The 25815-nt window shown below is 39.1% G+C and overlaps 1 protein-coding gene across 2 annotated transcripts; it reads right to left on the bottom strand.

Annotated features, from left to right (window-relative positions):
- Positions 1-733: 733 nt before the first annotated feature.
- LOC306843838 (dermatan-sulfate epimerase-like) lies at positions 734-25539 on the bottom strand (the record flags this gene model as incomplete). Of its 2 annotated transcripts, XM_079375523.1 has the most annotated exons (7): positions 25452-25539; positions 23631-23753; positions 22534-23001; positions 13800-14053; positions 6354-6593; positions 4943-5150; positions 734-2465 (listed from the first exon to the last, which is right to left on the bottom strand). In XM_079375523.1, the coding sequence occupies exons 3-7, from the start codon at positions 22953-22955 to the stop codon at positions 734-736; spliced, it is 2856 nt and encodes a 951-aa protein (XP_079231649.1). In that variant the 5' UTR covers positions 22956-23001; positions 23631-23753; positions 25452-25539. The 2 variants fall into 2 exon arrangements, with proteins under 2 accessions (XP_079231649.1, XP_079231650.1); XM_079375524.1 differs by lacking the exon at positions 23631-23753.
- Positions 25540-25815: the final 276 nt, after the last annotated feature.

Raw genomic sequence — 25815 nt, 5'->3', positions numbered from 1 at the left:
ATGCCATAGAAGAACCTTTAACTGAAGAACCTTTCTGTTTCACAAAAGGTTATTTGTGGTGAAAAGACGGTTCTTCAGATTATTAAAAGGTAAGAAAGAAATGGTTCTTTAAAGAACTTTTGACTGAATGGTTCTTTGTGGAACCAAAAATGGTTTTTCTATGGCAGAGGTCTTCAACCCTGCTCCTGGGGACCCACTATCCTGAAGAGTTTAGCTACAACCCTAATCAAACACACCTGAAGATGCCAATCACGCTCTTCTAGAGTCTAGACTGCTTGAAAATTGCAGGCAGGTGTGCTGAAGCCGGTTGGAAATAAAGTCCCCAGGAGCAGGGTTGAAGACCTCTGTTCTATGGCATCGCTGTGAAGAACCTTTTAAGCACCTTTATTTTTAAGAGTGTACTTCAAGACAAAGTTCATGTAAACAATTTCAAAGCTCCACAAAAGCTTTTGATCTGAGGTGGGCCGGCTCTCTTTGCAACATCTATTAATTCCTATACGGAATAAACTTTTCCCAGACACCTGTTTGCTAGCAATGACTGAGAGCTGTGCTGAATAAAGACACTTCCATGGGTCTCACAGTAAAGATGAGACCGTGACGAGTCTGTGAGAAAGAGCCACATGCCATCGCTTGGATGCACTGCTGCTGCAAACAGGGATATTCTGCCATAGTGTTGGTGTCAAAATAGCTGGTATTTTGCGCCATTCTGAATGTCTCACAGTGATGATGTTAGTCAGCACTGCGTCTGAGAGCAGGAGGAGTACAGACAGAGCAGGATGAAGCTGTCTATGAGGAGGACGCAGTAAAGGCAACGCTGCGTATGCAAACTCTGCGCCCTCTGGAAGCGTTTCAACAGCACCGCCAGCAGGACGAAGAAAGTGGCTATATTTAAAATCAGGAAAAGGCGAATGTACGAGGTGGCGTTAAAAATATTGTCACTCTCTGCCGTAGCCCCCACACGTACTTCTTTGAATTTCCGCCCCTTGACAAATCCCGCTTTCCTGCCCTTTCGTAAGTCGCTGTAGTCGATGAATGCCCTTGAGTCGCTGTCTGCCTCCTCCGGAGGCTCCTCGTAGACGCGCTTCATCGTCCTCTGCCTCTCCTTCTTCTCCCTTGCCTCAATCTGAGCAAAGATGTCTGGGAGGCTGTTGGAAAAGCTTGCTTTCTTGCCTCCCTTCCCCTTCCCTTGCTTCTTAGAAAGGGAAAACATCTTCTCCACAGTCCCTGGGGTCTTCCTCTTGTCTGAGGACTTGAGGAGGCGCTCTGCAGTTTTGTGGAAACTGTCCGTGTTGAGAACCCGTGAAAGGATGTGCCTCTCCAGCTGCTGGAAGACTGGTTTGACATGCTGCAAATTGTCCTCCACAACATTAACGTATTCCTCTACCTCCTCCAAGGGCTGCTCATTTGTCCCTGCTGTCCTTTCAAACACTACTTTCTTTTGGTCCATCAACACCATGGCCATAGGCTTGGTGGGACCCACATCTGTGTACAAATAGACAGTGTAGGTGTGATCTCCGGTGGCCAGGTAGATGTCCAGTGTTTCCGAGTCTCCGTGCACGCTGAAACTCTGAACATCCACTCCGGATGCGAAGAAGATGTAGGCCACTCTGCTGGTAGGGTACCTCAGTGGCATGGTCACATTTACATAATTCGAACCGCTATAGGGGTATCCACGGGGGTACCTCCTATATCCCACTGTTGCCTTTTCACTGCTACCCGTATCGTCCAACCAGAACATCTTGGACGTTTCGTTTCCGTGTCTGATCAGAGCACCGTGAACTCCGTCAACTTGGGTTTCCTGAAAGGGCATGTCTGTGTTGTGGAAGAAGGCGCTCATGCTGCGTGTCACGCTGCCTAAATGCAGCTGAATGTTGTCGACCATCAGCAGCAGCTGAGGATGAAGCAGCAGTAAGTTCCTTTGAAAGCTCTTGATCTTCAGCTCAGGGTTGTAAGCGCCGTGACCCTCCCCACGAATAAACACCATGCCCTGCTGCTCCAGAGCCGCCTCCACCTGCCCCTGGCAGTCTGCCGCTTGACCGTGCTTGTACTTAAGCCATTTAGAGTTACAAGCCTCAGTAACTTGGCCTTCCCATGGTGCAAAGCAGCTCTCTGACACGGCAGGCCCAAACATGATGGCATTGTTGAGAGAGGTGTATTTGGGACCGTACAATGCCTCTGTGATAAACGGGACTCCATTCGGAGCAAAGGTAAAGGAGTTCTGGTCCGGATGCTCGTGGCCCGCGTTAAAGTTCTGCCACCCTTTGATCCAGTCTTTGTATTTGTTTTGGTGAACCATGTCGAAAATAGCACGTCCCCCGAGCTTGCCCGACTTGAAGGACAGAAATGTGTGGTTTCTCCCAGCAGGCAGGGCACTTCCGTAGGTCACCACTCCCCAGTCTTCGAAATAATGGAGGTGGGATGCACCATAATCAGGAGGTGGGGTGGGCTGCAGACTGGCATCATACCTAGACAGTGGGAGAAGTACATAGAAAGAGTCAGTTAAGCCACAATACAGAAAATTCTAGTTCTTGGATAATCAGAAACCTGACTGGTTTCAGTTTGACCTTTTCACATCAAGTGGCACGTGCATATCATTTCATTTTAATCCCAAACAAGTCTAAAACTGAACATTTAATTATCTCTACATAAAAAGTAAAATAATAGTAATAAACGGGTGCATTTGCTGTGTACCAATTTTTCTCAGGTTTTGTCTAGTGGCCTTTTTGTACATAGACTTGTACATAGACATCTTTACTTAATAGCCTAATGATTTTTGGCATAAAAGAAAAATCTATAATTTTGACCCATATTTATGGCTATTGCTATAAATATACCCCAGCGACTTAAGACTGGCTTTGTGGTCCAGGGTCACATATACAGTGGTGTGAAAAGGTCTTGGCCCCCTTCCTGATTTTTTATTTTATTGCATGTTTATCACACTTTAATGTTTCAGATCATCAAACTAATTAAAATATTAATCAAAGATAACACAAGTAAACACAACATGCAGTTTTTGAATGAAGTTTTTTATTATGAAGGGAAAACAAAATCCAAACCCACATGGCCCTGTGTGAAAAAGTGCGTGCATACCTGTGGTTTATCACACCTGAGTTCAGTTTCTCTAGCCACACCCAGGCCTGATTACTGCCACACCTGTTCGCAATCAAGAAATCACTTAAATAGGACCTGCCTGACAAAGTGAAGTAGACCAAAAGATCCTCAAAAGCTACACGTCATGTTGAGATCCAAAGAAATTCAGGAAGAAATGAGAAAGAAGTAATTGAGATCTATCAGTCTGGAAAAGGTTATAAAGCCATTTCTAAAGTTTTTGGGACTCCAGCGAACCACAGTGAGAGCCATTATCCACAAATGGAGAAAACATGGAACAGTGGTGAACCTTCCCAGGAGTGGCCGGCTGACCAAAATTACCCCAAGAGCGCAGCGACGACTCATCCAAGAGGTCACAAAAGACCCCACAACAACATCTAAAGAACTGCAGGCCTCACTTGCCTCAGTTAAGGTCAGTGTTCATGACTCCACCATAAGAAAGAGACGGGGCAAAAATGGCCTGCATGGCAGAGTTCCAAGACGAAAACCGCTGCTGAGCAAAAAGAACAAAGTCTCGTCTCAGTTTTGCCAGAAAACATCTTGACGATCCCCAAGACTTTTGGGAAAATACTCTGTGGACTGACGAGACAAAAGTTGAACTTTTTGGAAGGTGTGTGTCCCATTACATCTGGCGTAAAAGTAACACAGCATTTCAGAAAAAGAACATCATACCAACAGTAAAATATGGTGGTGGTAGTGTGATGGTCTGGGGCTGTTTTGCTGCTTCAGGACCTGGAAGACTTGCTGTGATAAATGGAACCATGAATTCAGCTGTCTACCAAAACATCCTGAAGGACAATGTCCAGCCATCTGTTCGTGACCTCAAGCTGAAGCGAACTTGGGTTCTGCAGCAGGACAATGATCTAAAACACACCAGCAAATCCACCTCTGAATGGCTGAAGAAAAACAAAATGAAGACTTCGGAGTGGCCTAGTCAAAGTCCTGACCCGAATCCTATTGAGATGCTGTGGCATGACCTTAAAAAGGCGGTTCATGCTGGAAAACCCTCCAATGTGGCTGAATTACAACAATTCTGCCAAGATGAGTCGGCCAAATTTTCCACAGCGCTGTAACAGACTCATTGCAAGTTATCGCAAACGCTTGATTGCAGTTGTTGCTGCTAAGGGTGGCCCAACCAGTTATTAGGTTTAGGGGGCAAGCACTTTTTCACACAAGGCCATGTGGGTTTGGATTTTGTTTTCCCTTCATAAAAAAAAACTTCATTCAAAAACCGCATGTTGTGTTTACTTGTGTTATCTTTGATTTAAATTAGTTTGATGATCTGAAACATTAAAGTGTGACAAACATGCAAAAAAAAAATTAAATCAGGAAGGGGGCCAACACTTTTTCACACCAATGTATGTAAATAAAATTATTGTGACTAGCATTGCTTCTAAAGAAAGTCAAATTACCTGAAAATGTAAGTACGACAAAGGTGAAATTTTTGCAACATTGACATCTACCCTGAAACATCATGATGACCAGGGATTAACAGCTTTTTACAAACACATTTAATAGGGAACCATATCATCAATCTTTATCTAAAAATTTAAAAAATCAATCTACCAAAATCAAAGCATACATCTTTGATGGTTAAATACACAGTATTCAAAACTAAAATTGAATATAGTTAGATATAGTTAGTAACTTTATTCATCCCCTGAATTTCAGTGACTTGTTTCAAAATGCGGTTTCTCACGAAAGACAATACAACATAAATTTCACAGTAGAGCAACACAAAAGTCACCGCACTTAATCAAAAATGTTAAGAAACTAGAAAAAATGTTTGCAAAAAAGTTAGAAGTTCTATGGTCAGGAACCCAACAAATCTCACCAGAGGAACTCTGTGTGCAGCGTGCACCAGCGCTGACCCCTGCCAGCCTGCCCCGGGCCCTCCAGAACTCGATTCTGTCTGATTACCTCAGCCAGCCAGTTCCCGCTGCCATTTCGCAAGACATACCGATCCAAAAACACCAACTGACTCTCTGGCCCATAGAACCAGTTATAGTTGGAATCTGCGATTGCAACAGTTCTCTGAAAACCTACAGGAGCAAAAAAAAAAAACATTGAAACATTCAAAACCTAATACGAGTGTGAAAGAGTAGGTCAACTAAAAAGAATGTGTTCTTTTTGTTTCCTACAAACGGCACGATAAGTGTTTATTTTCAGCCGGTGAGTAGAAGCTTGTTTGTCTGCTGTCGAAGTAAACACTTTTTAATTAACGCAGCTGGATGAAGATTAAAGGAAGAACAGCAGTTTACTGTGAAAAGGGACATTAAACCTAGCAACCACTAGAAAATATTTAGCTAGAATGAATCACTTTTGTGTAAAAAAGAACGACAGCAGTAAGCACTGTCTTTAGAGGGGAGCATTTAACTAATGAGCGTTTGATGTTAGTATTTTCACCGGTTTGTTTTAGTTTCCACAGAGAAACTAGAGTACTAGCTATACTGATACAAATACAAAAACGGCTAAGAAGAGGCCATATAGTCCTAACAGTACTGCATCTGTGTGCATTCCCAGAGGGGATAGACTGATTGTGACTGCTAACCCTCTCCATCTCCTGATTTTTTGCTTAAGGTTTTGGTTTCTACTACAATAAAATGGCTTTTGGCAGGAGGTTGCAAACTGTCCAAACCTGATTTGTCTGTGGACACACACAAACAGCTTGACGGCTCTGAGCTCTTTGATGTGCACAGAGAGCTATTGTTGCAATTACAATTCACAGTCTGAACTTTTGGTGCTGGCCAGGTTACCTGTTTATCGTTTCAAGGTGAGACCAGGCAACTGATCTGTAAAAGGAGTTTATTACTGTAGTATGACTGGCGTGCACAAAGCACTTTATTACCACAATTGTCTGCTAGTAACATTTTAAAATTTTTAAATTAAAATAAAAGGTCAAAAAACGAAAGCAACCAAAACATACTGTAACTTTCAAAACTGAAGATGCATTTATTGTTAATCTGTCAAATCGTAATGAAGGCTTTGCACAAAATACACTGGACCGAACGGCAAAACTGCAGCCCACATAAAGCCAACACTGTTACTCATTTTCAAAATCTTACAACAGCAGCAACATTTTCCATGTGGATCGGACAGAGGGAGGAAATTATGACCTTTTTGCACACAAAAACACTTTTAATTGGACTTCGGGTAAAGAAATGAAATATCAAAATATTTGCAATATGACACCTCTAAATGCTGTGCTTGTACTAGTCACAGAATGAAGCAAAGCAAGGTCTTACCAGGCAACACTGTCCTGTAGAGAAATGCAAAGTGTTTGTGCAGCCAGGGGTGACTGAAGTGGCCGATATCAAAGTGCCTCTGTACCAAAAACATGTACTGAAAGAGTGAACGAGTGGTGTACGTCCCATACGCTACACCCTCATACAGAGACCCATCAGTCACATCTTGGAGAAGCACCATGGACTTTTCCATGATGGCAAGAGCCTGTTTTGTCCAGAGGTATGCTTCCTGGAGGTATCCTGAAATACAGAGCAAAGTAGTAAAAATGGCAGCATAGAGAACAATTCGTTGTGGCAGTTTTCATAAATATGATGAAATTTGGTGCACTTTGGCCTAGTGCTGTCAAATGATTAATCGCATCAAAAATAAAAGTTTTGGTTTACATGTATGTGTACTATGTACATTTATTATGTATATGTAAATACACACACATACAGTATATATTTAAAAAATATTTACGTTTATATATTCATATTCTTATATTATATATAAATATATTTACTATATAAAAAATTTTCTTAAATATATCCATGCATGTGTTTGTATTTATATATATACATAATAAATATACACAGTATACACACATATATTATGCAAACAAAAACTTTTATTTTGCATGCGATTAATCACGATTAATCATTTGACAGCTCTACTTTGGACATTATCTGTTAACATATTTAATTCAATGCAGCAAAAAAAAAAAAAAACTGAAATAAACAAACACTACCATTAAAAAAATAATTAATTCTCCATTATATTCTCTACTGAACACTATTATTATGTTCTCTAATGATGCATTAAAATAGAGTAACAACAGTAATATTGTGAAATATTATTACAATTTAAAATAATTATTTTTAAATGTAATTTATTCATTGGTGATGTCGAAGCAGAATTTTCAGCATCATTTCTCCAGTCTTCAGTGTGACATGATAATTCAGAAATCATTCTGCTCAAGAAACATTTCTTCTTATTATTGGGATGAAAAGAGTTGTGTTGCTTAATATTTTTGTGGAAACCATAATTCCTTTTGGTTAAGGATTTATTTAAAATCCAAACAGAATTTATTTTTAAATATAATTTTTTTGTAACATTGTAACAATTAATGGAGCTAATAGCTAGAGGTAGTTTATTTAAAGAAACACAGAAAATATTTAAGGATTACAGGACACAGGTGAAATTAATCAGAAGCAAGGAACTAATAGAAAGCTATATAGAAACAAATGACCTAATTGAGGAACTAGGGAAACCAAAGCAGCAACTGAACACATGAAAGTTGCGACACTACTTGACAATCAGCATTTTCTAAAAAATTGGCATCTTCAGGAAAAAAAAAAGTTTGTTTCTCTTTTCAACTTTGAATATGCAGCACATGTTTTCTTGATCTTGAACAGCATTGCAATTTGTATATTTACATGCAAGAGACTTTTTCGATTGCCTAAGGTGAAACAAATCCAAAAATGTCCATAATATGTTTGTTTATCCATATAAAGACATCAGTCATAACATGGGTAAACAATTGAATTCCTTAAATGGTGTAAGGAGCACTCAGTTTTTACACAATGTTTCAGAGTACTGCTTTCTACAAATAGTTTTCTCATGTGCATGTACTGCTGTAAATGGGCTTGTGTCAGCAAAAAGCAGTTGTTAGCAATTACATCTAGCTCATTTCAGCATAGAGAGATCATACAGAAACCACATCACTTTAAACTCATCAAGTTACGTTTGATGGTATAAATGATGAATTGTACAAGTTGTAATTATGACCCCGGGAATCAGTAGACACACAGACACTAAGAATCTCTGCAAAACCTCAGTAAACCTTTGTGAATTCCTGTACTAATTTGAGCTAAACTCTTAATATAACACCACCTATGCACAGCAAGACTTACATTTCAGGAAAATGTTTCAAATGTACTTCCACTTCCTCTGCCTGCATGCTTGGGTGAGTATGAGAAGAACCACGTAAATATTTAGACCACAGCTCATCAGTTTATTGAGTAATCCTATCACACCACAAACATCCAGACTAGAAAACACCCTTCATGCCACAAAGCCTAATCTAAAATCATTTCCTCATTTTCATTTCTTTTTACATGTTATATATGAAGAGTTCAGATGCAAAAGGCTCTAAAAGCCATCTTGGTCAAAAATTAGATAATGATACTGAGTGAATGCTCTCCACACATAGTATATGTTCATCAAGTACTTTCACTTCAAATGCGCTAAATGCCAGCCTCAAGCCATTGAGAAGTACCAGTACTTTGGGGAAGTCGTGGCCTAATGGTTAGAGAGTCGGACTTGTAATCCAAAGGTTGCGGGTTCGAGTCTCGGGCCGGCAGGGATTGTAGGTGGGGGGAGTGAATGTCCAGCGCTCTCTCCACCCTCAATACCACGACTGAGGTGCCCTTGAGCAAGGCACCGAACCCCCAACTGCTCCCCGGGCGCTGCAGCATAAATGGCTGCCCACTGCTCCGGGTGTGTGTTCACGGTGTGTGTGTGTTCACTGCTGTGTGTGCGCACGTTGGATGGGTTAAATGCAGAGCACGAATTCTGAGTATGGGTCACCATACTTGGCAGTATGTCACTTCACTTACACAGAAACCTATACGAAGTAGCCAGAAAGAAATGCTCGTTTTAAAGAAAAACGTCAGACGTGCTTAGAGGCTTTTGCATCTGAACTCTTCATATGTTTTTACATTTCCATGAATGACAGTAGTTTTTTCTTCTAATACAGTCTTTTTCTGTTACATTTCACAAAAAAGTACATAGTTTGTTCAAATATTAGTCATGTAATTTTGAGCTCAATGAAGGCATGGTTGAGAACGTTATGTTTGGAGAGTCGTACCACCACCACACCACTTATGCTATTTTTACTGTTTGTGTACTGTGTATATTTGACTAAATGTGCAGTATATAACCAGAGTACAATGTACAATACAGCTCAACGCACTTGACTTGAAGTCAATATTTGAAACCATATTTTCAAAGTTATCACTTGTATTCCAATTAGTGCTGTCAAATGATTAATCGCGATTAATCACATCCAAAATAGTTTTTGTTTACATAATATATGTGTGTGTACTGTGTATATTTATATGTACATATAAATACACACACATACAGTATATATTTTGAAAATATGTACATGTATTTACATGTATATATTTATATAATTTATATTATATATAAATATATTTAATATACAAATATAACATATATCATAAATATATACATATATGTGTTTGTATTTATATATACATAATAAATATACACAGTACACACACATATGTAAATAATTTTTTTTTTTTTTTTGGATTAATCGCGATTAATTGTTTGACAGCACTATTTCCAACATACATGTGTTACAGACTCGTTGCAAGCATTGTTGACGTTTCCTACCCTTGTGTAAAAAAGCAGTGTAACATCTGCTTATAATCCTTGATGGTCATTGGGACTTTATGTCTTAAGAGACCACTTTTATCCTTTTGACATTTGTATATAATTCACAGACCTGGCCCCACATTCAACCTTTATATGGGTGCTAAATTGCCAATGGTTGCAATTTATGAATGTATCTCTGGTTTAATATCTTTTAGATGTCTCTTTCTTGATATCAAAATGATCTGCTCTTTATTTCATATGATTTTTACTGTACTGTGGGAAGAATTACACCGATTGAGCAGAACAGGGGAGACACCATGATCAAGAAGGCAGTTCACCCAGGGCGAGGCTTGGCCATTGCACTCCGGTCGTGCTGACCCCTGCGAATTCCCCAAATGTGGGAATCTCGACTGCATAATTTATGGTAGTGGGGGACTGCATTCGCGCTCTCCCCTGTGGGGAAGTCGTGGCCTAATGGTTAGAGAGTCGGGCTCGTAATCCAAAGGTTGCGGGTTCGAGTCTCGGGCCGGCAGGGATTGTAGATGGGGGGAATGAATGTCCAGCGCTCTCTCCACCCTCAATACCACGACTGAGGTGCCCTTGAGCAAGGCACCGAACCCCCAACTGCTCCCCGGGCGCCGCAGCATACCACTGCTGTTCTAGTGGTAGTGCCCTAAACTAAAAAATTATGCTACCATAATTCCATATTTACTGCTATTGTCTTTTAAATACGGCATTACTGACAATGTAATTTCTATTGAAAATTACACTCTTAAAAATAAATGTACTTCACGATGCCATAGAAGAACCTTTTTGTCTAAATGGTTCCAAAAAGAAGCTTTAACATCTGAAGAACCTTTCTGTTTCACAAAAGTTCTTTGTGGCGAAAGAAGGTTCTTCCGATTATAAAAAGGTAAGGAAGAGATGGTTCTTTAAAGAACTTTTGACTGAATGGCTCTTTGTGGAACCAAAAATGGTTCTTCTATGGCATCGCTGTGAAGAAGAGTATGTTTAAGAGTGTACAGTTAAAGTTCCATAAAATACTAAGTAATCACATTCTCAAAAGTCAACAGTAATTTCAAAGGAGTGTCTTCTTAAGAGCTGTGATGGTCTCAGTAGATCAGGTGAAGGTTGGAAGCTCGTTCCACCACAGAGTAAATGTGAGAGTATTCTGGAAAGAGACTTTGTATCTTGTTGTGATGGAACCTCCAGGAATACAGACGCAGTACTGTGCAGCTGAGGTAGGAGAGTGCTGTTCTAGTGGTAGTTCTCATGGCCAAAATTAGAGCCTTGAGTCTGATATAGGGAGCTACAGATGAAGTGAAGGGAGACCAAAACAGTGTGATGTGGGCTGTTTTTGGTTGACTGAAGATCAGATGTGTCATGTAATAAAGTATGAAACTGCAAAACCAGGCAGTCATCATAAAGTGCCAAGTGAAATTTAAGTGGCAAATAAAGCACAAGTTCCTGACTGCCCTGACCTGCAAGATGTAGAAATGGGTTGGTAAGGATTACTAGGAGCTCTGTATATACAAGGTTGAGCTTAAAGGGTTAGTTCACCCAAAAATTCTGTAATCATTTACTCACCCTCATTTCGATCCACGCCCAGAAGACTTCTGTTTCTCTTCTAAATACCAATGAAGAAATGTGAAATATTCTTACATTATTTTTGTCCATCCATTGAGAATCCATGCAACCAAAACTTTAATGCATCAAAAAGTAAAGTAATTCATACTTCATTCATACAGATGTCTATTTGTACTTTTTGCTGAATCAAAGTTTTGGTTGCATGGACTTTCGGTAAATGAAAGGAAGTCTTATGGGTTTGGAACGACATGAGTGAAAGATGATAGAATTTTTTTAGAAGACTTTTAGGAGGTGTTCCTTCATCAAGGCCGAGCTCCACAAACCCACATCATTTACTGTATATCAATGCTGTTATTTTATACAGAATGTTCTGCTATGAGCTGGGAATGCTGGGAAGAGTGGGGTGATATTTGGACAGATATGAGAGAAGCTGATTCAAAAAGGAAAAAGAACACCAGGACATACTTTCAGAGCCAAAAACTACAGATTATGTTATGAATAGCTGCAGGGGAGGAATATAGATAGAGAAACACAAAAGAGCAAGACAGAGCGGGGAAAATATCTGTTCTGGAGTCACGTGGAGAACAGCTTCACTGGAGAAATAATTACGGAGGCTTAAGTTCAGCTCTGCAGAATAAACCTGAGCAGCCTTAAATTCCAGGCAGGAATGCTGAGCGAGGGGGCAGACCCTTCATCTTCATAATGTGTGTGTGGGGGGGGGGTTTGGTGGCAGAACACTGAACTTTCTCCAAAAACCATATGACAGTTCAAGTGGGAGTAACAGAATGTGCACAGATTGAGAGAGGAACGCTCTGAAACTGAGAATTTCAGTTCCGCTTGATATTAAAATACATTTAAAATGTGCTTTCATGACTTTTTAAAAATGTTTTTGTGATGCATTTCTGGACATAATTTCAACACCAAGTGTATTACTTTGAACAGCATGACACAGATGCTGTCCGTAGAGGCAGAGATAATATAAAGTCGACCAATCATAGGTAAAAGTAACAACACTCAATTTTAGCGGCTGTAGGAACGGAAGTCTCATCCTTCAGCTAAAAGAGAAAATTTTTCATAAAGGTAATTTACTTTAAAAAACTTACATTATTGAAATCTTATTAGTAATTAGTTACACTACTAGTTACAGCAAAAAGTAATATTATTACATTAACTAAGTTACTACTAGTTACTGCCCAACACTGCTCTTCACATATATATATATATATTTATGTATATATACAGTATATAAAGCATGTTTGTGTGTGGCTTAAACTATATAAATAATAGGGGTGTGCTCAAAATATCGATTCTTAGATACATACCGATATAATAAAAAAAGATACAGTATCGATTTTCTAGCCCTTAGTATCGATACTCCGCCCAGCCATTAGGGGGCGCAGCGGCGCCCGCGAGTTTAAAAAAAACTCATGGAAAATGTTAAAGCAAGATGTAGCATTTAAGTGATTTCATAGTGACATATGTTATGGCAGTACATGGTGTCACAAAAAAGAATTATAAGAAGATTTAATAAGAAGTTAAGAATAATAAGAAGAAGATTTTGTGCTTGTGTGAGCTCAGACTGTACCCTTGGAAAGTTAAATGTTGACTTGTGGTAATTTCCAGATTAATACAATTTGTGTACAATTAATCAGAGCACTTAAAGTTGCAAATATTTAAGCAAAATGCACTTTGTTATAATGCACTTTTGTCTTCAATAAATTGAAGACAAATGCAGAGTTCTGTTTGTTGAGTAAATGTGTTCAGCATTAACTAATTGGCTCTGGCCCATGTATTTTTATTGAATCGTATCGAATCGTGTCACATTGTATCAAATCGTATCGAGACAGCTCTGTATCGAGGTACGTATCGAATCGTGACCTGTGTATTGAGGTATGTATCGTATCGCCAGGTTCTCCAAGGTATACAGCCCTAATAAATAAATAAATTCAATCAGGAATTTATTATATCAATACTGTAAGCCATTGGCTCAACTTCCCCCAACAGAATGTTTTATCCCTCACCCTCAATTTTGACAAAAGAGTTTCACACAGTGATTAAGATTATGACCATGTTTTGTAGCCTACACTGACTTAAATTAACATGTAATAATATTATCTATTTTAATTAAGATACCAGACTGATTCGTTTAGTAACATGATGAATTCAATTGACAAAAATGCATACACTTTTTTTGCTCTTCTTTGCTGACAACTCTCTCCAAGTGCTTGAGTCGAGATAAATTGAGTGATCCATCTTTCTTCAATTTGTGGTTATTTGAATACTTTTGTTTATTGTTATCTAGAAACATGGGGTGGTTCATCTAACCCTTTTCTCCCCAACCTACACAGAAAGTGTGTTTGGGGTGTTACCATGATGGCTGTCATATGACGTGACGTACCTTAAAGGCACCTTGATGGAGCTTCACACATACAGGTATGCAGATGCTTTCACACTGTAAGGAATGCCAGACTCACCTTGGTTCATGACCACGAGGCTGCCAGTCAGAAGAGCGACACAGTTGGTGGGTTGGTGGTTGTGGAGGTACTGGAATCCCCAGCCGCGGTGGTAAGATTTCTCATACATGTATCGTGAAGTATTCCCAATCACCTGCAGGAAGCGCTCCTGCTGAACTTTACTGAGGTACTCGTACAGGAAGTCATATGCTGTAGCAAAGCCAACCAGAGAGTGAGCTATGGGGACCTCATCCCACGGAGCATCTTTCACCATCCTGAAACAAAACAGCTGCCTTTAACACTCTGAAACACGTACTCTGATTTGTGACTGTGTGTTTTGAGTTTGAGCTCCATCGAGTTGATTCTTTATCGTCTATTTTCTATCTTAAAAACAATTCTATACACTATCATTTTCGTTTCTATAACGTGTGAATATATCCCCTATAGCATTCTAAAACAAAACCAATCAGAGCACCTTGTTATCACTAGTTTTATTTTGATTTCTCGAGTCTGCTATTAGCTTATAGCCCGTTAGCATCGGCAGCGTGGCTGCCGCTAATCTCGCTTAGATTGCTAATACTCTATTCAGACACATTACCATTGTTTCACTGTTACTTGCTTAAATGGCGGATTTGTGTCTACTTTTGAGTGCAGGTTAGGACACATTCGAGCTGCATTCGGTGCAGCTGGAGCTGGAGGCCGTGGAGAAGCAGATCTGCGACCTGGTGGAGAAGCAGGCCCAGCTGAGAGAGCGGAGAGCAATAAAATCCCGGGCTCACGCTCACAAGTCCGGGGTAAGTATACAGCATGCTGCTAACACTACCACCACCTCTACTCCGTGTGTTTCTCTGCACAGACCCTGTGCACCCAGGACGCAATCTTCCCAGATGTCCTCACTCCGGCGCCGGGACGCCACGGACCCTGGGTGCACCAGCAGCGGAAGACGCGAGCCAGGCCCCGGCGACGACCTCTCCCCTCCGCGAGACGGAACGCGACGCTGTGATCGTCGGAGACTCCATCGTCCGGCACGTCCGTGCTGCGTTAGCTAAAGGTAAAGTGCACACTCACTGTTTCCCCAGTGCTCGTGTTCTCGATGTTTCTGCGCAGATACCGCGATCCTGAAGGGCAAAGAGAGCATCGGTGCTATCGTGCTGCACGCGGGGGTTAACGACACCAAGCTGCGGCAGACAGAGACACTGAAGAGGGTCTTCAGGAGCCTGATCGAGACGGTACGCAGCACATCGCCCGCGACGACGATCAACGTGTCAGGACCGCTTCCCACGTATCGACGAGGACACGAAAGGTTCAGTAGACTTTTAACGAATGTTATTGTCATGGTGTAAAGAACAGAAACTGCTCTTTGTTAATAATTGGAATCTTTTCTGGGAGCGTCCTAGGCTTTTCCGTGCTGATGGCTTGCACCCCAGCAGAGTCGGAGCAGAACTCCTGTCGGACAACATCTCCAGGACGCTACGCTCCATCTGACTAGTAAGCCAATTCTCAAATAACTGCTATGATGACTTTTGTTCTACCCACTTAAAAGATAGAAGTACTTGCGTTGTCCAATCTATACAGACTGTGTCTGTTCCCCAAATAGCGAGGTCAAAATATAAATTTAATGCAGGATCTAGAAAAAATCTGATTGTGATTAAACCAGAAAAACGCAAAATAAATGAACAAAAACAATTTTTAAAGCTTGGGCTCCTAAACATTAGATCACTCGCACCCAAAGCAGTTATTGTAAATGAAATTATCACAGATAATAATTTTGATGTACTCTGCCTGACTGAAACCTGGCTTAAACCAAATGAATATTTTGGTCTAAATGAATCTACTCCACCAAGCTACTGTTATAAACATGAGCCCCGTCAGACTGGTCGTGGCGGCGGTGTGGCAACAATATATAGTGATATTCTCAATGTTACTCAGAAAACAGGATACAGGAGGTTTAACTCATTCAAAATACTTCTGCTTAATATTACACTGTTAGATATGCAAAATAAATCTAAAGCTACTGTGTATAGACCGCCAGGGCCATATACAGATTTCCTAAAAGAATTTGCAGATTTCCTCTCAGATCTATTGGTCAATGTTGATAAAGTGCTAATTGTCTGAGATTTTAACATTCATGCTGATAATACAAATGATGCGTTAGGACTTGCGTTTACTGACCTAATAAACTCTTTTGGAGTCGAGCAAAACGTCACCGGGCCCACTCATCGTTTTAATCATATGCTAGATTTAATTATATCGCATGGAATTGATCTTATCGATATAGATATCGTACCTCAAAGTGATGATGTTACTGATCATTTCCTTGTATCGTGCATGCTGCATATTACTGATATTAATTATATGGCTCCGCGTTATCGTCTGGGCAGAACTATTGTTCCAGCCACCAAAGACAGATTCACAAATAACCTGCCTGATTTATCTCAACTGCTCTGTGTACCCATAAATACACATGAACTAGACGAAATGACTAGCAACATCGGCACTATCTTCTCTAATACATTAGAAGCTGTTGCCCCCCTCAAATTGAAAAAGGTTAGAGAAAAAAGTACTGTGCCATGGTACAACAGTTATACCCATTCTCTCAAGAAAGAAACTCGTAATCTTGAGTGCAAATGGAGAAAAACTAACTTGGAATTTTTAGAATTGGGTGGAAAAACAGTATGTCCAGCTATAGACAGCCTCTAAAAGCTGCCAGGGTAGAGCATATCCGCAAACTCATAGATAATAACCAAAACAATCCAAGGTTTTTATTTAGCACAGTGGCTAGATTAACAAATAAACACATGCCACCCGATCTAAATATTCCCTCACAGTTTAATAGTAATGACTTTATGAATTTCTTTACTGATAAAATAGATCACATCAGAAATATAATATCAAATGTAGATTCTACTGCGTCTAGTATTTCAGCTTCATTCATCGCACCCAAAGAAAAACTGCAGTGCTTTACAACTATAGGACAGGAAGAGCTAAATAAACTTATCAGTGCATCTAAACCAACAACGTGTTTATTAGATCCTGTACCCACTAAACTAGTGAAAGAGTTGTTACCTGTAGCAGAAGAACCGCTTCTCAATATTATTAACTCATCGTTATATTTAGGTCACGTCCCAAAACCATTCAAGCTGACGGTTATTAAGCCTCTTATTAAGAAACCATAACTAGATTCTAATGAACTGGCAAATTACAGACCCATTTCAAATCTTCTGTTTATGTCTAAAATTTTAGAAAAAGTTGTGTCTGCTCAATTGTGCTCCTACTTGCAAAAAAAAAAGATCTCTATGAAGAATTTCAGTCAGGTTTCAGGCCTCACCATAGCACAGAAACTGCACTTGTTAAAATTACAAATGACTTCTTGCTTCAGACCAAGGCTGCATCTCATTGCTAGTATTACTTGATCTTAGTGCTGCGTTCGACACTATAGACCATGACACACTCATAGATCGATTACAAAACTATACTGGTATTCAAGGGCAGGCTTTAAGATGGTTTAGATCCTACCTGTCCGATCGCTACCACTTTGTTCATTTAAAAGGAGAGTCATCACAATTATCACCAGTAAAGTATGGAGTACCACAAGGATCGGTCCTAGGTCCTCTGCTATTTTCAACATGTTGCCCCTTGGTAATATTATTAGAAAATACGGGATTAGTTTTCATTGTTATGCTGATGATACTCAACTATATATCTCAACAAGACCAGATGAAACTTCTCAACTATCTAAGCTAATAGATTGTGTAAAAAATGTAAAAGATTGGATGACCAATAATTTCCTCCTATTAAATTCAGATAAGACAGAGATATTACTTATTGGACCAAAAAACAGTACACAGAATCTCTTGGATTACAATTTGCAACTAGACGGATGCACTGTTACGTCCTCTAAAGTAAAAAATCTGGGTGTTATATTAGACAGCAACTTGTCCTTTGAAAATCATATTTCCCATGTTACAAAAACAGCATTCTTCCATCTTAGAAACATTGCCAAGCTTCGAAACATGCTACCTGTTTCTGATGCATTATTGTAATGCACTGCTAGCTGGTTGTTCTGCATCTTCAATAAACAAGCTACAGATGCACAATGCAGAGTTCTTACCAGGTCAAGAAAATATGACGAAAATATTACCCCAATTTTACAAAAAAGCAGCTATGCTAATTATGTTCTCTATTTGTTTCTCGGTTTCTGATTAACATCCCATGGTAACTAGGAATTACAGAAGCTTCAGTCTGGATCCAACCCTTAAATGATCTGAGATGACCGACCACCCGAGAAAAGATAATGCCAACCCCTCAGAGGACCTCAGAGGATGCCAATGCTCAGACAGCATACAGAATTAACTAAGTTTGCCATAAGTTAAATATATTAAGGTTCTGCAATATATAAATATATTGTGGAAACTTAATTTCCTGTAGGGCTGCTTTGCAACGATTTGTATCGTAAAAAGCGCTATACAAACAAACTTGAAACTTGAAACTCTCACACAACATCTCATAGCAACCAAACAGTGTTTGCTTAGCCAGACAAATAAATTTTTCAGAGAGAGAGAGCTTAGAAAAACAACAATTGCAGTGCTTTTATAAGTGAGCCTCTGGATGGCTTTTGAGGGGAAATCTGCTCTAGTCTGCTAACTAAACAGATATTTGTATTGAGAGTCAGATTACCAAATTCTTATATAATAATAAAAAAAAAAAAAAGGTTCAGTAAAATTAGTAATTGCTGCTATCAATTATTAAAGTTTTGATCAGAAGATTTGTCATGTCTGGCTATATATAGAAACTCTCTGCTGACTGGTAACTGAATTTATTTTGTTGTTGTTGAGAAAAATACTGTAGGTTGGTTAAACTGACAATCAAAAAATTGTATTACAGTGGCGTTAGTGGTAGTACTTCAAAATTAAACTGCTCCGACAGATGAATAAATTCCTTATACAAAATCCACATTCAAATAGGTGGTTAGGAATAATTATGTTTATTTATTATCACTTCATTTTTGAGAATTAATTGCAACACATTAAAGTGAGAATTTCTTTTTTCTAGTTCTTTTTTAACAACCCTGATTCTATTAATTCAGCAAAGAATAAGAAGAGCAGTAAATATCAACAAATTTTAGCAATGCATACAGTAATTGACAGGTGTGCAACAATTTATATGAATTATGAAACACGAACCTAATAGACAGAGCACTTTGTCAGAATAATTAAATATTCAAATGTACTAATACAATACATACCAAACATGACAACAGACATGAAATATGGCTTGGGGTGCAAATGTTACTGTTTTATCACTGTAATATATTTGATACCATTGCAATTGCTTTTAATAAGAGAGCTGATTCATATTAATAGATAGATAAACCATGTCCATATAGATTAGTGTGGATTAATTAATCCACACTACAGTATATTTCAACGTTTAAGAGACAACTGAAGTGCATTTCGATTGCAATTCACAGGACAGTATTACTATATAGAAGTGAAATGGAGGGGAAAAAATGATATAGTTGCTTACAAACCTGCATGGGCTGTGAGTTTCTTGTGTAAATTTAGCAAAGCAATTTGTCATTTTGGTAAGAAAGTAGAATTTATGTAATGTAAATGTTCATATTTAAGATTTTAAAGAGCAGTGGATGCTGTAGATCTGAATCTATACCTACACTCTGGAGAGTAATAATGACAACAACGTTATGAGTTCCAGAAGCTGGAGGTTTGTGTTAGGCTGGTCCTGGTTGGCCACTACATGCTGGCGGCAGTGTAAATGAGAGTGCAGAACCGCAGCAGTTAACACAACCATCCACACATCTTAAACAGAAACTCCAGCACTCATTCTGAGCCACATCTGAACACACTGGAGTAGGTAAGGAAAAACATGCACTATGAATATTTAGGACTTGAAAATATGTTTAAGAGCTGTGCACACATACGAGAACTAAAAACCACTCTAACATAACTCCAAATATTCAACCTAACAATCTGGCTTATGAATCATTCCACAGAATCATCACAATTTAAAGACATAAAGACTGTTGTGTTTCTGAATAAATCGGACGAATGAATGATTCAGTGATTCATTGCCATGACTCAAGACAGTCACATACCCCCACCTATTCAAGGACAGGAACTAACTTGTATAATTAAGACAAACGCCATCCATAACCGTTCTCAAGTGTTTAAGAGAACTGAAGATGCACCCCAACCTAGTTAGATTCCCATCTTGCAATTCCTGTTATGCAAGAGGCAGAGGTCACACACTTTCCGAATATGAACAAATGTGTCGGAATTAAATGATGACAGTGGAATCTGGGTTAATGTGATTCGCAGTTCTGTGAACAAGTTAAATCCATTGGCTATTTTTTGTTTTGGTTATTAAATGCATGGAAACCAGATTTTGTGGAGACAGCAATTAAGCCTTTGATAAATTTGATGGGCTACATGTCTAAGCTTTCAGAGGGTTATCACAAGGGCTTCAAAACTCCTAAAAGGCCCTGCATTCAAAACTTGGAGCTGTCTTTAAAAGGACAGTTCACCCAAAAATGTAAATTGTGTCATCATTTACTCATCCTCAAGTTGTTCCAAAGCTTTAGAAATTAATTTATTCTGCTGAAAACAAAAAATAAACATTTTAAAGAATGTGGACACTCAAACTATTTTTTTTCATACCTTGGAAGTCAATGGGTACCAGCAACTGTTTGATTACCCGCATTCTTTAAAAAAAAAACCCAACAACCTCATACTGGTTTGGAACAATGTGAGGGTGAATAAATCAAGACAGAATGTTCTTTTTTTGGGTGAACCATCCCTTTCAGAGCATTTCTGAGATTTTACTTTTATGCATATTAGTCCAGAACATATTGATCTTCATAAACTTTAGCAGCGATATCACAGACAAGGTAAGCGCATAAGAAGCATCAGGTACAAGTTCAGACATATCAGAGGCAAGTCTAACTGTCACTCACTGCATTCAGGGCTTTTGTGGTTGTAGTGTCAGAGGCAGGTTTGGCTTGACAGCATTTTAGAGATAATGTACAGGAAGCAATATGGTTGAAAAAGCATTTTTCTGCAAAAGTATTATCAAAACGATCAAGTGCTAGACCGTTAAAGGTACAGTGACAGTGAACACAAAGCAGGCTATACACAAAACATGTGTGCAAATGTTTTCACGCAGAAATCCTGATTCATCAAGACGTTCTCATAAAAAAAAATTTCTACATGTAACTCAAACCACACGTTTCTGAAAAGAGAATCATTGTGGAATTAGAAACATGGAATGTGTTAAACTGGCATATAACAATACTTATAGAACTAATAATGCTTTATGCTTTTATATAATAGTAACTGTGGCCCTAGCAACTATATTTCTTACCCACTGCATGATTTTTGTTACAGTTGGATTTGGGATAGTTTCTGAACAAAAACACATCAAGTGTAGTCTAGGCCTGTATAAAAGGTGTTTAATGTGTTTCATCTGGGTTTGAGAACAGCACACTTGGCTTTACTTGAACATCTTGCCACACACAGAGTGCATCTTTAGATAGCATAAAGTAAAATGTGTACCTTGAATACTATGCAAGTCGCTTTGGAAAATAAAAAACATCTGTCAAATGCAGAAATGTAAATACGTTTGCTGAAAGTAACAAATGAGGTTCTGCAGACTGGAAATGGAAATAAAGTTTGGGTGCGTATTATATTAGTTCATAACCACAAACACTCTCAACATTAGAAAGAGAATATTACCAAATTTGTGTGTAAATATTTTATTAATTTGAAAATATTATTTTAAAATAATTATATGTATTTACATGTATATATTTATATAATTTATATTATATATAAATATATTTAATATACAAATACAACATTTTTCTTAAATATATACATATATGTGTATGTATTTATATATGCATAATAAATATACACAGTGCACACCCATATATTATGTAAACAAAAACTTTTATTTTGGATGCGATTAATCGTTTGACAGCACTAGTTTTAGCATTGCATAAAAATGTCACTTTATGAATTAAATTAAGATTCATCATTGTTAAAGCTGTGTTTTGTTGTTTGATTCATAGTGGTGACATTTAGACAGCAGCAAGTAATTATAGGCTGCTGTCCCTTTAAGACCGACTGCACGGATCACATCTGATTTCTTTCTCAGCTGTTTACTTTCATTTAAAACATAAATTACTGCGTTTACGAGAATGACTGTCGAGATGGGTATTTTGACATAATTCTGTGTGTCGGTTCAAACACAAGGAGATGTGAAAGATGAATCAACTCGAGGTTCGTGGGGTTTGAAACGTGTCTCTGTCTGTGTGTGTGTCTGTGTGTGTGTGTGTGTGTGTGTGTGTGTGTGTGTGTGTGTGTGTGTGTGTGTGTGTGTGTGTGTGTGTGTGTGTGCGCGACGGCTGTGAGCACAGAAAACTGAACAGATCACACGCTGTCCGTGATGCGGTTTGTGCGCGTGCTTCAGGTGTGTGTGTGTCAGACAGCAAGACAAGACAGCAAGGAGTTGTTTTCTGCAACTTATTGAACTGAAGTCTTTTTAACGTCAAGCTATCTCTGCTATATGCGTCGACCTAAAATAATTCAGATATCGCATGCCTTTGGGATATGCATATCGCAATTTCGATATATTTCGATATATCGTGCTGCCCTACTCATTTCACAAGCACAGCTTTTTTTAAGGCTAAGCAGCACATTAAATGCATAAGCTCAGACACAAACGCACACTACTTTACCAGTTGGGCTGCGCAGCCATGCGCTCCATGTATTCCTTGGCTACGTCCAATGCACCTGCGCGGTGTGGGTAAAGCAGGCAGAACATAGAGAGCAGGCCTAAGTTGTTCCCATAGACTTCATTCCAGCGGGCACTAAAATCAGCAGGGTTCCAAGGGGGCAGATACTCCTCCGGTCGCTCCAGTATGGCCTCCCCGGCCTCCCGGATCTGTCGGGCCAAAGCCTTGTGCGTCCCCACCGCCGCCTGTTGCAGCTCCTCAACCTCTGCCTGGCCAAAGTACAGCATGGGGTGAGTTCCCTCGTAGTTTCCACCAAGGAACGGAATGCCTCCACTGGGGTCCAATTTAGCCAGAGCCGGGGACACTAGAATCCACAGTGCACTTATAAGGAACACTGTTGGTGCCCCACGAGTGTAAGTTCTCATTCTGGCATCAGAGAGGGAGAGACCGCATCACCTTGCTCCCACTCAGCTGAGGAGACAGAAAGAGGGAGACATTATTTGCCCTGCTACACTGCTGGGTCTGAATGCCGGCAGTAATTAGAGCCAGCTGTAGGGCTGATCTCTCCGGGTTTTTCTATGCATTTATGAAATGGAGACGAAAGTTCACCCTGCCGCTTTTCTTAATCAGTCTCACAAGAAACACCTCATGCCTGAAAGCTCCCTATATACAGCACTCAAAACCTTTAGTTTTGAATGCATTTTTGCTTAAGGTCTATGGTGAACATAAGCTCAAACTATTTTTTTTGCGTTTTATTCTACAACATAAAATACGTCAATAATACCCAATTTTTAAATCTTTGATGTTTCTTGAAAAAAGGTGGTTGCAGAGTTTCCCTGAGACAATAAACATCATCACGCTGAACAGGTAAATTCATCTACTCACAAGCCTACGTTTACATCTTTGTTGTTTATTCTCACACTTTTGCAAACTATTCTAACTAAAACATCCTAACTTGTAAATTTTAAATTAAGATTAAAAAATGTGTCAGTGTCATCTTAGCAGTGGTGAAGTTGAAGTCATGCGACCATGGCGTAGCCTAACTTTAGCTTTTTACTTGTTGTATTTCAACTTAAAGATTTATTTTTGGGCATTTTCACCTTTATTATGATAGGACAGATCAGAGTTGACAGGAAGTGAAGTGGGGGCTGGATCGGGAAAGGTCCTCGAGTTGGCACTGTTTTTCAGCGCGTTGCCCACAAGGTTGTCGGCGCCTCAACTTCCTAATTTATAAAAGTTGTGTTAGTTTGTGAAGATTATCTTGATGAACAAAACATGTAAGAATAATACATTTTTGTTGGCCACAGAGCTTATTTTCTGCAATAATCCAAAAGAGAATAGAAAAACACCATTGGCTTTTTGTCAAGTTAACCAAGGTAATGCTAACATCCATTATGCCCAATGTTATGTTATCATGTTTTTTTTTTTTTTTAAGATAGTAAAAAAAACAACAACTGCAGTTTGATTGAGATTAATTGGAATGCACAATGAAAAAAACATGATTTTTGAGAATTGTTAAAAACGATGTTATCTGTTCTTGCAAATGAACTCTTCATATATAGTTCCAGAGTAATTAGTCACATGCCATTTATAGCGTCATTATTGGCTCAAAATAAAATATCCGAGGGGGTCATTCGTTAGCCTAGCAGTTGCTATTGAGATGTATGGAAATGCTAATGTATAGCTTTCTCCAGGAATCACAGACCTCCTTGGTTTGAACAAACAAAGCCAGAGTGTTTACACTTTTGAGGAAGCCTACCTACTTATAGCTTACTTATAGCTGACTGGGCATACAAGCTGAGAAAGGTGAAAGTAAATGAGTGTTCACCTTTAGTGAGTGATCAGCAAGCAACAGCTGTCCAGACTCAGAGACTGCCTACTATTTATTTTGTTTTGATTAGCAGCGTTTAAGCTTGTTGTGTCTGAGAAAAGTCAAAACTTGCTAATATTCAGCGAACCACAACCGCGTCTTTCCAAGAACAGGAATGTGAGCTCTCTGCTCCTCCTCCAGACTGACTAACATGCCGTTGGTCAAATGGAAAATTAGCTGGTCCAGTTTTATGGGGTGTCTAGACATGTGTCCAATGCAGCCGGTATCTATTACCCCCTGTCTTACAACACACAAACTCAGACAAACCCAGCCTTTACTTCATATGATCCTTTCATGTTGCTCAATATATGCGTGATCTAATCACAACTGAAGCAGCTTTATTAATTCATCATTTCTTTCCAGTTAGTACTGTGCTCACTGGATTCCAGATAACTCTTTAAGAAAGGTGAAACCAAATAGGGCAAGTCACAGCAGTGGCCCTTGACCCCTGAACCTCTGCATTCCTGCTAGGAAACATATGGTCAAACAACTAATGCTTGCATTAGCTGTATGTGAAGCATCTGAGCACACACACACACACACACACACACACACACACTCAAAGATGTACAAAACAGGCTTGTTTTAATCCAGTTTGTCTCTCTCTTGAAGAAAAAAAAAGCTACATTGTATGTCATGTCTAATGTCCTTCTATAAATCCATCATATAGAGAAAAAACACATGCCGTCAGAGATTTCTCATTCTAATGTCATTCAGCTAACAACATTTTTACATGGCTAGCCATATATTGTAATTATAACCACCAGTCATGTTTAAAAGATAAAGATAATGACAAGTCACGCTGACTGATCGCTAATATCCCAAATGAAAGATTTACGAAAACATAAAGGCATTCAAAAATGAAACACGATTTAAACAAAGCGATTTATCAAATGCGTACAGTATAGTTAACAAGTAAAACAAATATCTTGAACTTTGTCTTTCAGCTTTGTTTGAGGATTCACTGTTAGAATCTGGACTTCAAAACGCTCTTTAAAGTTCAAAACATGAAAACTTATATCAAATCTCAAGGAAAGTTGAGTTCCGTTACCTCTCAGATCCGCGGGCGTTATCTTAACCTTGCCAAAAAAACGCCGAAATCTTGGGTCTCATGCCTGATGGAAAGCATCCGTGCGCCTGGAAGAGTTTGCCGTCTACAGATGCGCAGTGAGAAAGGCCCTGACGTCACATCTGCTGGAGGAGGTGCGCTCTGGAGGAGAGGGAGGGGAAGCATCCCCCCGTGGGGCCTTTCTCTCTCTTTAGTGTAGCCTGTATACAATAACCAACCTTCTTATAAGACACGGACACCTTTATAGTGAAATTTGGGCAGTGGATATTATTGTTCTTGAGAGTTGTGGTTTTGATCTATACCATCTGAATTTGAATGAATTATATAGCCTTCTATAGAATTACTA

This window comes from Barbus barbus (assembly GCF_936440315.1).
Source record: "Barbus barbus genome assembly, chromosome: 24".
Lineage (NCBI taxonomy): Eukaryota > Metazoa > Chordata > Actinopteri > Cypriniformes > Cyprinidae > Barbus > Barbus barbus.
Note: the sequence above shows the minus strand (reverse complement) of the source record. Positions and strands in the feature narration are given on the sequence as shown.